This window comes from Seriola lalandi, unplaced genomic scaffold (assembly GCF_002814215.2).
Source record: "Seriola lalandi dorsalis isolate HSWRI2012SDOR001 ecotype SW California unplaced genomic scaffold, Sedor1 jcf7180002054572, whole genome shotgun sequence".
Classification (NCBI taxonomy): domain Eukaryota; kingdom Metazoa; phylum Chordata; class Actinopteri; order Carangiformes; family Carangidae; genus Seriola; species Seriola lalandi.
This window is the reverse complement of record NW_019525125.1, coordinates 813,209-827,436: the sequence shown is the minus strand read 5'-3', so window position 1 is coordinate 827,436 and position 14,228 is coordinate 813,209. Positions and strand designations below refer to the sequence as shown.

General features: G+C 40.2%; 1 protein-coding gene across 1 annotated transcript in view; it reads right to left on the bottom strand.

Annotated features, from left to right (window-relative positions):
• Nucleotides 1–3,902: 3,902 nt before the first annotated feature.
• The window catches only part of nos1 (nitric oxide synthase 1 (neuronal)), a 36,878-nt gene continuing 26,552 nt past the window's right edge, over nucleotides 3,903–14,228 (bottom strand). Inside the window, exons 18-28 of the mRNA XM_023417181.2 lie at nucleotides 14,020–14,194; nucleotides 13,022–13,160; nucleotides 11,794–11,872; nucleotides 11,376–11,569; nucleotides 9,594–9,763; nucleotides 8,119–8,329; nucleotides 6,977–7,064; nucleotides 6,109–6,230; nucleotides 5,672–5,820; nucleotides 5,008–5,202; nucleotides 3,903–4,025 (exon numbers count right to left, since the gene is read on the bottom strand). Coding sequence (XP_023272949.2) covers nucleotides 3,903–4,025; nucleotides 5,008–5,202; nucleotides 5,672–5,820; nucleotides 6,109–6,230; nucleotides 6,977–7,064; nucleotides 8,119–8,329; nucleotides 9,594–9,763; nucleotides 11,376–11,569; nucleotides 11,794–11,872; nucleotides 13,022–13,160; nucleotides 14,020–14,194 — 1,645 coding nt within the window. The remainder of the gene's footprint in view (nucleotides 4,026–5,007; nucleotides 5,203–5,671; nucleotides 5,821–6,108; nucleotides 6,231–6,976; nucleotides 7,065–8,118; nucleotides 8,330–9,593; nucleotides 9,764–11,375; nucleotides 11,570–11,793; nucleotides 11,873–13,021; nucleotides 13,161–14,019; nucleotides 14,195–14,228) is intronic.

Below are 14,228 nucleotides of genomic sequence, written 5' to 3'. Positions count from 1 at the left end.
TGTGTTTCCTGTTAGAAAAACACCATCTGTCAGCTTAGATTTTGCAGGGTTGTGTGAATTGCAGAGAAGCTAATTCATGCTCATTTTAAAATCTGACCACTTTGACAAGGTAACAGACAACAAGCAGGAACATACACCTGAGCACATGCATGTTTACACCCACTCATACCAAGATGCACACACTTATGATGATTGATATGGCACACAAACACACACACACACACACACACACACACACACATGCATGCTGATGCTACTGATCAGGTGTCAGGTCACAGTGAAAGAGTGGCATGTGAACCGCAGGGCTGCAAAAAAAAAAAAAAAAACATGCAGAGAGACAAAAGAGAGACTGAGCGTGGTGTGTGTAAGCAGGAGCAGAGTTAATGTAAGGCAAGAGGCAGAGGAGTTATGATGCTGACACATGCAAATTTTAAAAGCTCAGTAGGTGACGAAGTTGACAGCTGTCAGATGTGATCTGTGCAGCACAGAGTGCGAGCATAGATCTTTTTTGCTTCCCTTAATTTTTTTCTCCATCAGAGAGACTTAAAGGACTAGTTTGACATCTTCGGGAAAAAAAAAATAAAAAAGATAATTTGCTATTTTGCTGATAGTAAGGTGAGAAGATCAATTCCAATATTGTGTTTATACGGTTAATGAAAGCCAGTTAGCTTAGCTCAGCACGAGAACTGCAAACAGGGGAAACAGCTAGCGCAATCCAAGGCTAATAAAAGCTTCCTACCAGCAAATCTAAAGCTCATTAATTCACACATTACATCTTGTTTGTTTGATCTGCACAAAAACCAATGTGTGAAAATTACATCTATAAAGACTGGAAAGACTGACTTCCTGCCTCCAGACGAGAAAAAGTCTGGCACATAAACTCCTGTTAAACCACAATGTGTTGTTTTTGCACTGGTCTTTGCACGACTTAAACAAACAAGATATAACGTGTGAATATTTAGGGCAGTGGTAAGGAGATATTGAAGCTGGTTCAACTTTTCATGCAGTTCCTGTAATTCTGTCTCTTAATATTGTAAAAGCTGTGCAGTGTTTTGGTGTTTGATAAACCTTCAGATTCACCGATCAGTTACTCAAACTGGACTTCCTGGATTGTCTCACTGGTACCTGAAACAACACGCCCCCACCAACGCATCCCTGCAGGGCTTTTTTCGGTGTGAACGCCTGCTGACCGACTGCTGCCTGTAGCTTCATGTTTAACGTAAAGACACAAGAGTGGCCTCGATTCTCTCATCTAACTCTCAGCGAGAAAAGAGAACAAGCATAGTTTCTGAAAATGTCAGTATCATATATTGAATAATCATCTATAATTCAAAAGAACCTGAGAGCCCTGAAGAAGTCTGTATTTCCGAATAACTGGAGTTTATTTTAACATGCAGTAACACAGGTTCACGTCTCCTCTTTAGTGTCTACCCTCCACATTCCTATGAAGCTGCTGTGGGTGGGCAAATGCCAGCTGGGACACATGAGATTATGATTTTGACAGAATGGACAGGCCAATAAGAGGAGAGCTGGCACAGAGGCTGATGCATTTTGATGGATTGCCAGTGAAGAGCTAGATAATATGTTTGTTGAGGCTGTGGCAGAATCGCTGTTTTCATAATTCAGGGTGACCTGTCCATATGACAATCCATCTGCATGCCTGTACAACTTTCAAGTTTCTAACTTTGTCTGAGACTTTAGCCTTTAATGTGAAAAAAATAAATAAATAAAAACAACAGCCCAAATAAATTAGATCAGCCCTCATTCCTTCTTGAAATCAGAAATGTCTGTTTGTTATCAATGCCGCACATTTCCTTGCAAATATAAAACCTCAACAAAAGCCTTTTTACTTTAACAATAACACAGAGTATATTATATTTGTTGAGTATATTCTTGTCTTGGTCATGCATTCACAATGAGGCAGGTCATTACACTAGGTGCACACATTATGAATCAAAATGATCAATTTATAATTTTTGGAAGTATCATCAACAAGCAAAACAGATTCTCAGAGAACAGAACATTTCCAACTTGCTACAGACAAAACCGCAGAGCCCAACAGAAACATTAAAGTGGTATAAAAAAAAAAAAAAGAAAAGAAAAAAACCCATTTTTTACAGTACAAAAATTGGCACAGTATTCTTTAACCAGCAGTGCTGTGTCCTCCAGACTGGTTGTTGTCGGAAACCCCCCGATTCATAAACCTACGAGCAGAAAACCCTGGGAAAGAAAAGACAGAAGGAGAGACAGAAAGACAGACAGACAGATGGATAGACAGAGAGCAACAGAGACATAGAAATAGAGATGTTACAGTCATTACTCATCCAGCAAGCAGGGGCTTTGATGGCCAAATGTGAAATTCAAGTGACAATCCACACAGGAACCATCGTCTGTGATGCATTATGTTGGTACTTAATGAGCCATAGTGGCTATGTAGGGCCCTTGTTTTGCTCTCATGGCAAGGGTATATGAAGTGTTTAATCTTGAATATGCACAAATAACGACGGAAACAAAAACAGAAATGGAACAGAGCCACTCGCTCTCACTCTAATCCTGTTAGTTTAAAGGCCCTTCTCCACAGGGTTTCTATGGTTACCCACTCTGTTTTCATCTGAAACTGAGGGTGATAACACATCAGTATCACCGACAACTACAGGCTGCAGATTGGAGTTGGACTTATACTAATTCTCTCGGAGATAGAGCTAATCTCGCTGGTCGGGATTAATTTCAATGGGCTGTGCCAAAACACTTTTTTCCTGAAACATGAGCTAACCAGCTGTAAGGATCTCTGGTAAAAAAAAAAAGATAAATAAACAACATATTCACATCATAGACTCCCACACAGTTCAGCAGTGTTGCAGACAAGTGAATGATACTGGTTTTATGCATCGTGCGTGGACACGAGACATTACCATGTTTCCCAAAATCAACTAAAAGACAGACAGACTAATAATGAAACAGTGAAGGAAGGAAGAAAATAAATGAATGTATTAGATTCTATTTTTAAAAAACAAAAATATGAGTCAGGTGGTGGAGATTGTTGCTTGACGAGGGCTTCAGCCATTGCTGCGTTTAAAAGACAAGAGGATATAATACATACTCTGAGCAGCAATATGGCAGATTGGTGACTGCAGTGTTTCGCTTTTGGAGAATGACGAAATGGGCTGGGGCTTGCTTGTTAGCATGCTAACTTCAGTAGAAGAAAAGCCATGGTAGAGACAAGAGTTCACATTGGCGTTGCTTTCTGCTGCTGGAGACAGCTCTCGCTGAGTAAAGGAAAGTAGTTTCTTCTGGACTGGTAAGGAAACAGCTGTTGATGCTAATGTTGGCAATGTAGCAATAGCAAAACTTAAAGAAATAGCTCCTCTAATGTTGCACAGCTGGTGCGAATAGCTAAATATAAAATAAAGAGCCAATCTTTATGCTCTGATTTCGCAGCCTTTCTAAAATTATTCCAAAATAAAAAACAGAAGAAAAAAAAAGAATTTGATGGCCGCATGCAACAATAAATTGAAAAGCTATTAGGCTTCTGGGTTACTAGTATGAGATCCTCATTCTAGGCTAACTACCCAATTAATCTGTTTGACAAGCAGTCATGCAAAAGCCAAGATGTTAACATTGCATGCAAGATATCTCATACTCTACTAAGAATATTGCCATGAAACTTACTGAACACATTCGTATTAGCTTTAGGATCAACCTGTACTGACCCCAAGGTCTTTTCTCTATTACTGACATTTGAAAAAGTTCACAAGAACCAACCCACTGAGGTTTCACTCAAGTGCAGGCCCACCTTGGGAAAAGGATTGTATGTTTTCATATCTCCAATCTGTCGTTAGGAAAAACCTTTTAAAGGACAGCACCCCCTATGTAAAACACTGGAAATTAAAGACTCAAACCACTTACTCATCTGAGTCCTTTTTGCTCTCCTCAATGTAGGCGATGGACTCTGAACGAAGCCGGTTGGTGACCTCATAGGTGCGCAGAGTGACACCAAAGATGTCCTCATGGTAGCGATTCTCATCCTGGTAGAGGGAGAGAGAAAGAGAGAAGGGGAGAATATGTGAGATGGATATTGCTACAGATATTGTTAAACAGTGAATGACAGGTCTGATTTGAAAGCATTGTTAGGTATGGCCTTTTCCTGAAGGGGAAAAAAAATAAAATACTTGATGATTTCAGATTTTTTAGTTCACAGCATACTATATTATTAGAGAGCACTTAGAAATGTTTGAGCTAAAAATTATTATTCACACTGCATACAGATTATCCTCTTCTGTGTAGTCTTAAAGAGCGTGGATACAGCAGGTATAACCAATGGCATGAAGGGATGAAGGGATATAGATTTCTTTTAATCCAAACACTACACCAGATAACACAAGTGAGCAAGCTGCTTTGCTTATTGGTATTCAGATTTGAATAAACACTATATACAGTATTACACTAATTTTTCTTTTAATTCTGTCTGTTTTCTATTTTCTTCATGCAATGTTGCACTACAGAATGAGATGTGAGATTTTTCTTTATACCCTTCCTTAAACATTTGTAGATTGGTAAATGTGTCTTCAGATGCCTGCAGTCATTGCATTTTTACCCATTCACTGAACAGTACTGAAAAACATCTCTTCATTTGTATACTACACACAGGTGTGTTAATGATGTGTAAGGCTATATTTAGCATTTTTACGCTTGAGTTCACAAATGAAATTAAGTCAGTGGGCGGTGTTTGTTAACCATTATTTTTTTCAGGAAATACTGACTGAACAGGTCCTCTGTTGTTCAGCTCTACGTTTCAGTTACATATATTCAGATGAAGAAGCTGTGTAGTAGAGCCTTGTCTGTTCAGCTGAAGTTGACTGCAAGCTCAATGGCACCTCTTCAACACTGTAGATCACATTTCACCTCTCATGTGACCCTCTCTTTCCTGACACTCTCACTCTCACTTTTTTCCAAGCTGTTTATTGGGTTTTAATGGTAAACATCATGGTGACCATTTCTCTCTCTTACACGAAGCTTGCTGATGAAGAAACCAGCATCCTCCAGGCTCATGCTGCCCTGCTGCTTGATGATTTGCTGGACAGTCTTAAGAACATCTCCGGCCATCGTAACATCCCCGCACACGTAGATGTGTCCTCCCTCCTCCTTCAGGCACTGGTACACCGTCTCTGACAGCTGCTCGCGCAGTACATCCTGTACGTATTTCTGACAGGCAAAGGAGGAATGATGAGTGTGCATCAAGAAGCCATGTGTGAGAAAAGAAACTATGTGAAAACAAATCAGTCAAGTGCAAACTGCAATCTGAAAGACTGCAGAGTATCGAAATTATACTTCTTGAGTTCTTCTTTTAAACTCAATTACCAAGCATCACTGCTAACAGGAACATAAACAAACAAAGCGAGAATCATTCAGAAGAGCAAAAGAGGCAGAGACATGAAGGTTAGAGGACTGCACAAGCCCAAATAATAAAAATGTTATCCTAAGAACTGCAGTCGAAAGTCATAAAGTGGAAACAAATCATGTGAATTGGAGTGAGTGTATTCCAGACCCAATAACCACAGCTGTTTTTATTCAGCCCTTTCCTCTGTGATTTTATTTCAAACCCACACAGCAGTCCAAAGAGAGTTGTGATAAGCTGACTCATCCACACTTATGGACAGGTAAGTGTTTGTACCTTTGGTTTGCCGGGTTCTCTGGAATAGGCCGTGTAAAGCTCCTTGAACACTTCTTTGTTCTTGGCCTGGATGGTCTCCTCCTTGTAGATGTGGTCCATCTCGGACTGCCGACAACCAAACACCAGGATCATGGGGCAGGATTCAATCCCTTAAAGGTGACAGGCAGAGTTACTGTGTTGTTCTGAATGGAGATGTAGAAATGACAGTCTGCTCTTTTTTTGTATTATCTAAACCTCTGACAGGGATTTGATCTAATTCTGTTTTATTACTCAGAGGTGCATTTGACAGGATTTTAATTAGAGGACAAAATGAATGAGCTTGTCCAGGATATTCACATGATCAGCCATCAAATTGAAGATCTCGCCTATAATTCAACTACAGAGCCTCTCTGTAAGGTAACAATAAACATCTCTAAAGAATGAGGGAGGAAACCAACCTTTGTGTTCAAGGTCAAATAGTCTCTGTTGCCAGAAGCTTCTGAATGGGGCAATACCTGTTCCTGGACCCACCAGGATACAAGGTGCGTGGTTGTCTTTGGGAAGTTGGAAGGATGGTGCACTAAAATGATAACAAAAGAAATGGTAGGCAAAAATAAATAAATATGTAGTAAAAATATCCTAAAGTGTAAAGGAAGCTTGTGAAATTAAGTATCAGTTTAACGTTTTGGGGAACATGCTCATTCCCATTCTTAGTTAGATCAGACTGTGATTAGGTGGATGTGGCTCAGGAGATAGAGAGGATCACCCTCTAATTGGAAAGTCTGTGGTTTGATCCCCAGTTCCTTAAGACCGCATGTTGCAGTGTCCTCGGGCAACAGAAAAAGCACTGTATGTATGTGAGTGAATGGGTGAATGAGGCTTGTAGTGTAAAGTGCTAGTAAAGCACTACATAAGTGGAGTCCATTGACCGCTTTCATGTCTATATGCTAAATATCTTCCATTAGCAGTTATTAGCAGCAACATGTGACTATTACTTGGACCAGTTGCCCAGCAAACAATGAATATCAGATTACAAAGGCAAGAAACAACGTCTTCATTAGTGAGCTTTAGAGGTGCTGATTGTTGTTATATCTGGACAGAGCCTGGCTAGGTGTTTCCCTGTTTCCAGTCTTTATGCTAAGCTAAGTTAGCCAGCTACCGGCGGCAGCTTCAAATTCAGCAGGCAGACATGAGATTGGTTTCCATGTTCTTCTTATTATTATTATGACTATTTCCCAAAATATCAAACTTTTCCTTTAACATGCAACAATACTGATTCAACTGACATTCAACAAAATTCCTTGGAAAAAACATTGTGATATTTACCCGCGGACAAAACACGGCACCATCTCCCCCTTCTCTATCCTGTTGAGCCACGATGAACACACTCCATGGTGGATAGGTCCCTCTCCATCTGAAAGGGATGATTACTAAAAAACACTTCACCTTTTTCTCTCCCCTCTGCCTCCCACTCTCTTTAAGTGCACAAACTAACAGAAGAAGTGTAAGTGTCCCTAATATGTTTTCCAAGGCTAGGGCCATTTCTCTTTTTCTCTCTCTCCCTCTCTCTTTCTCTAAAGGTAAAATTACAGTAATTCAGCTGCTGCTTATACAATCATGGTAACATGTTTGTACTAGTATACATTACTTGATGCGAGAGAAAATGATAGTGAGAAGCACCTGGTAACATTTGCTGACTGACATAATGGATGCTAATTGCAAAGGTGGAGATATAAGAGCATCGTTATATACTATGCACTGAGATTAATAAAACAAATTGAGATCCGGGTAGCAAATGCAACTAATATATTGTCATACAGACTGGTATACCTGCACTGTTTTCTCTCATTTTATGTTTTTGTCCATATCTCTAAATAGAATCTGTTTAGAGATACTGAATCTTCCCGAGGTGTTTCTAAATCTACGCTCCTTGTAATTACAGTCGTGGTCCAGCCGCCCTAAAAAGCAGACTGGCTTTCAAAGATAACTTCCAATCAATTTTCTTTCAGCCATCGCAGGGTTTTCAGAGAGGCTGAGTCATCTGACTTTTCGAGTCTTTGCAGCAACCTTGAAAGAGCTGCAGCACAGTGTCTTTTATCCATGACATAAACCCAACCAAAGAAAAGTATATATATACGGGATATGTACTTCCTTTTTGAGTAATAAGTTACTGTTAAATACTGTTTAGAAACCACAGGGGGTGATTCCGTTTATTTAGCAGTTTTACTGAAATGTCAAGAACATTGGCTATATGAAATGTCAGCGATAAAGAGACCAATTTCAGACCCTCAAAAGCCTAATGGGAGCATTCAAGTTCATCCTCCTGGTCAGCAGAAAAGACCATAAACACCTACAGCTACACCTACACAGCCTTGATGTCCTCGGAGAGATCTTAATATTTAGTGCTCAGCTCTGTTAGAGAAGTTCCTGATATGAAAAAGATCCCATGATGAGTAGTAGGTCCTTACCTCTGGCACGGTAAGAGACCACAGCGACGGTGAGGTGGATCTCTCCTGGGTGCAGCTCTGGAGAGGAGCTGATCGAGTAGTAGCGAGGCTGCAGGAGGGGCAGCTGGGTGAGCAGCAGAGTGGAGGGCATCTGGATGGAGGGGAACTCCTCCAGCACCTCCACCAGTGTTGGATTGTTGTACCACTTCCACTCCTCATACTCCTGCAAACCCTGGGGAATCAAAGAGAAAGACGGGGGAAAAGTACACGTGGATATGGTAAGTTGTTGAATTTTTGTTATCCTAATTAAGAAACCAAAGTAACCGCCGTAACAACAGGAAAAAAAGAGGATGGTTTCCTCTCTTAGATCTGTAAACATTTCTGACTGGAGAGCAGGAGGCAGCCACAAGCAGAACCATTCACCGTTCACTGCCCAACTGTTTTTGTGTGTCATCAGTGACATTTGGATGGGATGAATTTAGAGAACTGCCACCAGGCTAAAAAAACTTTGAGTTTTGCTTTGTTCTCAAGTCGCTAATGAGCGACACAGTGCCCATTATGAGGCCTGGCGTTGTCTCCACCCTGAGCAATTTATGAAGAACCGTACAATTTTAACAGTGAAAGCACTTTTGGGCCTTGGTTCTTTAACCTTGATAAACAGATGGGGCAGTGGGACTCTTCATAGAGTGATATTATTCGATGGTTTGAGAAATTGTTGATAGATTTGTAATATCATTTTTGTTTAATCATTTCAGTTTTTGAAAACAGAACAGCTTGAGTGTTCTCTAATGCTTATAATGAGAATCCGTGGATGAAAAAAAGAGGATTAGAAAAGTCAGAGAGACGCTGCTTCAGTCCTGCAAATGAACTGGAGATTTAGCACATACAAAAATAAAACTGATCTGCAGCGCTGATTCTACTGTACTGTCTCTTTTTCTGAATTCAGGAGCCATTCCATCTTTTCCTCTTGCTTTGGTGACAATGATTCGATGTAGAGCATATGAGTCACTGCTTGGCCTCAGCCAGCCTTTTCCACACATTGACAAAAATGGAGAGTGAATTGTGGGTGGCACTGCAAGGGGGAATGGCTCTGGGTTAGAACGATCAGCGGCTTTAATTTGGCGCCAGCTCACTCCTACTGTATGTATTTCCATCGGTGCAAAGTGCATCAAATCAGCTTTCAGACACAGAAAACTATCGCCCATATTTTGATAGCAAACATGATGAATGTGTTGGTTACTGTTGTGCCTTAAACACATGGTGTCTTTTTTTTATAAAACTGTGCATCTAAAAGTGTCCTAATAAAAAAATGTCTGCATACATTTGGCTTTCAAATGGCAAAAAGAGAGAGTATATTTTTGGATAAAGCCTACGCACATGTATTGCAAATCCCTTATGTGGCTGGTCACGAACCAAGCTAAGCGCTCAGTGCAGCAGCAGCTCAATAATTCTAAAGGTCAGTGTTAATGATAATGCTGAAGACTAAGTGAATTTACCTTACTGAGGATCTCTAGTTTCTTTTTCTGTTTGTCATTGGTTGCCAGAGCAGCGAACTGCTGCAGCAGCACAGGGCTTGGTGGGGTGGTGATGTCCAAGAAGTACTGGAAGGCCTGGTAGATGGTGCAGGGAGGGATACGAGTCTCATTTGTCCAGTTGCTGATTACACCTACAGAAGAGAGTTAAAGTTAAATTAATTCATATTTTATTAAAAAAAACTGTTTTTAAATGACTATGTATAACAAGACAGGGAATGATTTTAGTAATAATTCCACAGATAATAACCCAACTCTGCAGTTGGTGGTGGTAAATTAATGACAAAAAAAAACCCCAGAAGAAGCCCGAAGACGCTGTCATAGTTTACAGGGAAAACGCACCGACAAACTAAGCATTCACAACCTGTACAGCACCAAACTGCAGACACAGTGGAGCATTTACTGCTAAAGAGCCAGATGTTTTTCTCAGGAGTTGGTTGAGGCTAAAACAGAGCTAAGAGGAGACTTACATCTGTGTCTTTCAACAGAAGTCCAAACCAAATCTAATGTTGCTCTGCGTCTGGTCTGCTGACCAAAGCGGCCAAAAAAATGAAATAAAAACCACACACAACATGAATTTCTATGCTAAAACTACACCTGTTACATCAGCCCAGAGCCTGTTTCATGCAAGCTGCTTTTTGGACCATGAGATCGTTTCCTCTCCTGTTTAATTCACACTGAACTAATCCAAACAAACTCTATACTTGCCTACATGAGCATGCCAAAGCCCTGTAGACCACACAAACGTATTTGCAATTTGGGAGCAACAGCCATTTGTGAAATATCACATAGACACAATTTGGAATCTGCATGTAAACAGTGCTTGAAAATCGCTTTTGTGAAACAGGCCTGTGAATCACAAGAAGAGGCTGAAATGAAATTCACTGCTGACTGACAAATCAAGACTTGAAGAGAAAAAAAAGCTAGATGCAGTGACATTAGAGCTGTTGTCTTTCATTTTATCTTTTTATTTAACCTTAACTTAACAAGGAAGACTGTTGAGATACATTAGGCAGGATGTAAACACTTACTAAATGGTTTAGGTTACGCTGTAAGACAGTCTAAGACAGTTGTAAGCAGATATAAGTCATTTTAAAGAGTTGGTTAATGCATTTGTCAACAACTGTTCCTCATATGAAGCATATGTTACCTAATATTTCTGAACCTCTTTAAACACGCTTGGTATTATTTGTACATGATTTGTTCATGTATATAATCATGTCATCATAAACTGTCGAGGCTTTGCTATGCTGTGTTATCAATAATTCATTAATCAAATTAATACACCAGTTTTAGATGCTTAATATGATTAATTATAATCGCTTACACTTATATTATAGTATGTAATAAACCATTCATTGTGTCTATGCTAGTGTGGTAGCCGGTGGCAACACAAGAAAGCAGGAAGCTTAACAAGCTATTAACATTTATTATTTGTCAAGGAAAATTTTGAAGCACACATACTGTGTTTAAGAAACACATTGCTTTACAGTCACAGTGAAAATCTCAATTAAGTCACCTAGTGTCATCACAACTGTTTGCCAATATGCAGCTTCACTGAAAGATTTCTGGGCACAGATACCTCGCTGAAGTGTGACTTAACGGTGTCTGATGAGGCTGCAGAGACTGTTTCTTATTCATGTTTTGATTTTGACATCATGCCCAGATTTTAAACCGCAGCACCTCCTGATTTCACGCCTACTGTACAACGCAAAGTAGCGTGACGTTGCTAATAGCATCACCTACCTAGGGCAGTGTTCCTCTCCTCCAGGAACTCCACTTTGACAATCTGATTGACAGGCGGAGCATCCTCCAGTTTATCTATGAGAGCTGTAACCAGGTCCTCGTGGTTGCCAGGGAAGATGCCCAGATGGTCGCCGGGATGGTAGCTCAGGCTGTCGTGGTTGTTTGTGTGGAGCCGCACAAATATGGTAGAGCGACTGCAAAAGACATCAGAGATTTAGGGAACAGCGCTGCAGCATTTTCAGTCTGTTCCATTTAGTTCACACATCACAGTAAACAGAATGAAGGAGTTGGACACCAGAAGAGTGCATTAGATCAGTTCAACATTATTTTACAAATTACACCCAGTTATACAAAAATAAGAAAAATATGTATCAAATCTTTTCCTGTGAAAGTATTTCATGTGTAAGTATACTCTTACTTGGATTTTGGACTTTGTAAGTTTTGAGATTCCAGCATCTTTGCTCCAGAGACCTTCTTCTTGTGAACAGTGTATAATGCTGTTGGCAGACAGAAAACAAATTACATCACATACGTAACATTTACATTATTTTTGTCTAAAATAATAGTTATTTACAGCAGTGGTTCTCAAACCTTTTACATCAAGGACCCCTAAACTGACACTAATTAGACCACAGACCCCCATCTGATAAGAAGTTTTATTACAGAAAGTGTTTGAAACACATGACCAAAATAGTCACACATCCTGTCACTGTGTTACTTATGGATGGAATTATAGTGAAAATTAATTATTCCCCTTTTTGATGGAAACCCCAGTAATATCCTCACACACTGTGGGTCCCCGGAGCCCACTTTGAGAACCACCAATCTTGTTTTTATTTAAAGAACACTTGAATTTATTGGAAAATACAGCAATTTTATTTCTTTCTGAGAGAGATTCTAGATGATAAGATCGATACCCCTCCTTGTTTGTACATTAAATACAGAGCAAGCACCAGCAGGTGAGTAGCTTAGCTTAGAATAAAGACTAGAAAACACTATGTATTGAACAAACAACAATACAACGTCTTAATTAGAGAGCTTTAGGCAAACCTTTAAAACAGCCAGGATAGCTGCTTTGCCCTCCTTCTAGTCTTTATGCTAAACTAAGGTAACTGCCTTCTGGCACTTGCTTAATACTACCACACATTCCAGTGGTATTGATCTTCCCATCTAACTCTGGGGAAGAAAGTGAATTAACACACTTCCCAAAATGTTTAACCCTTCTCTTTTCTTATCCAGGTTATGTTAAGTTTTTGTTGAAACATTTTTAGAGTGGCGTTGTTTCAACATATGATCATTTTGGAAGATGTAGTTTGTGGTGCTGTTGAATTGAATAGTATTATACTGACAGGGGTTTCTATTATTTTGTCCAGCCCACATATATCAGTAAGGTTAGGCTAAAGTAACAGAGACATCTCGATCTTTATCTCAATCCATATCTCACTGAAAGTGCTATAATTACCTAATTAATTTATCTAAATTAGATAACTTAAAATTATCAATTAAATTAGAGTATTTTTCTCTGAGCCACTGGTCTTGATCAATAACCCTACTGCCCCTCTGCTTCTTATATCTGCTTATACCCTTTCATATCAAGACACCATTCAATAGTTCATCACTCAGCTCCCACAAGGTTGTTTATTTACCTTCAGTGAGGGCCGGGGCCTCGGCTGTGTAGGTCAGGCGGAACTTGCTCTTCTTCCAGCTGCGGTCGTTGCTGATCAAAGAGTCATTGGCCTTCTCGATGTTCACATCATCGCCAACACAGAACACGTCACAGGCAGCCTTGACATATAAGAACAGAGCCACGGGAAAGAACACCACCATTATTCAAAGCGTCCCTTCACACCTACAGCAGCAGGAGAGCATCGCACAGGAATAGCAAAGGATTTGGAGAACGGTCTCCTGCACGCTAAGTAGGGCTGTCTTCACTACCTCAAGGTCATGTACGGCCAAACAACTTCGAAATGCTACCTTGACTGTTGGGGTTGTTTTTAAGGAGTGATAGGGATTTCTGATTCAAAGGTCCCATATCTTATATTTTTCCTGTGTTTTATTTAAAGTGTTGATATCCAAGAAGATATATTTGTGGTTTTAAGAACCAAAAACATCTCAATGTAGTTTTACATCAGGCATGTTTCTGGACCTCTAGAAACAACAGGTCTGTGAGCCAATCAGAAGAGAGGAGGCTTTGAGCATGTTCTCTGATTTGCTGATTGTTTACTGAATGATCAAATAAAAATATAGCAGATTTCACGAAAACACTCCAAACCAAATCCTGGAATGCTGGATGTTGGGTCCAAGTGGGCCGTGCTGGGGGCATGGCTGACAAAGTTACTGATGAAGTCCTGATGAATCATTTTGAGGCCGTTTCTGAATACAGGCTGTGAGCATTTCTCTGTGGACTGGGCACTTTGATACTTTCAAAGTATTAGTATAGAACCTAGACCTGCTTTATAATCAAAAAAGACAAGGGAATCTCACTTTATACATTATGGCACCTTTAATATATGCTGTTGTGGAAAACAGGGGACCATATTAATGTCAAAACCAAGCCATGAGACGTCACCGACATGCCAATCATGAACTAAAGGGAAAAATGTAACTAAACCAAGCCCAAAGGGTCTTAGCCCAAGAAACCGACCTTAAAAACCTTCTTGGCCCAGGTTCTGAATGACTCCTCCTGGCCACACAGCTCATCTCCCTCTCCCATGCGTAGGATGCGTTCCCCCCCCAGCTCTTCAAACAGCGTGTCCACAGCGTGGGCAAAGGCGCAGAAGTGTGGGTAGGCCCTGGAGCCAAGGCCAAACACTGAGAACCTAAACAGAGAGACACACACACAGAAACACGCGA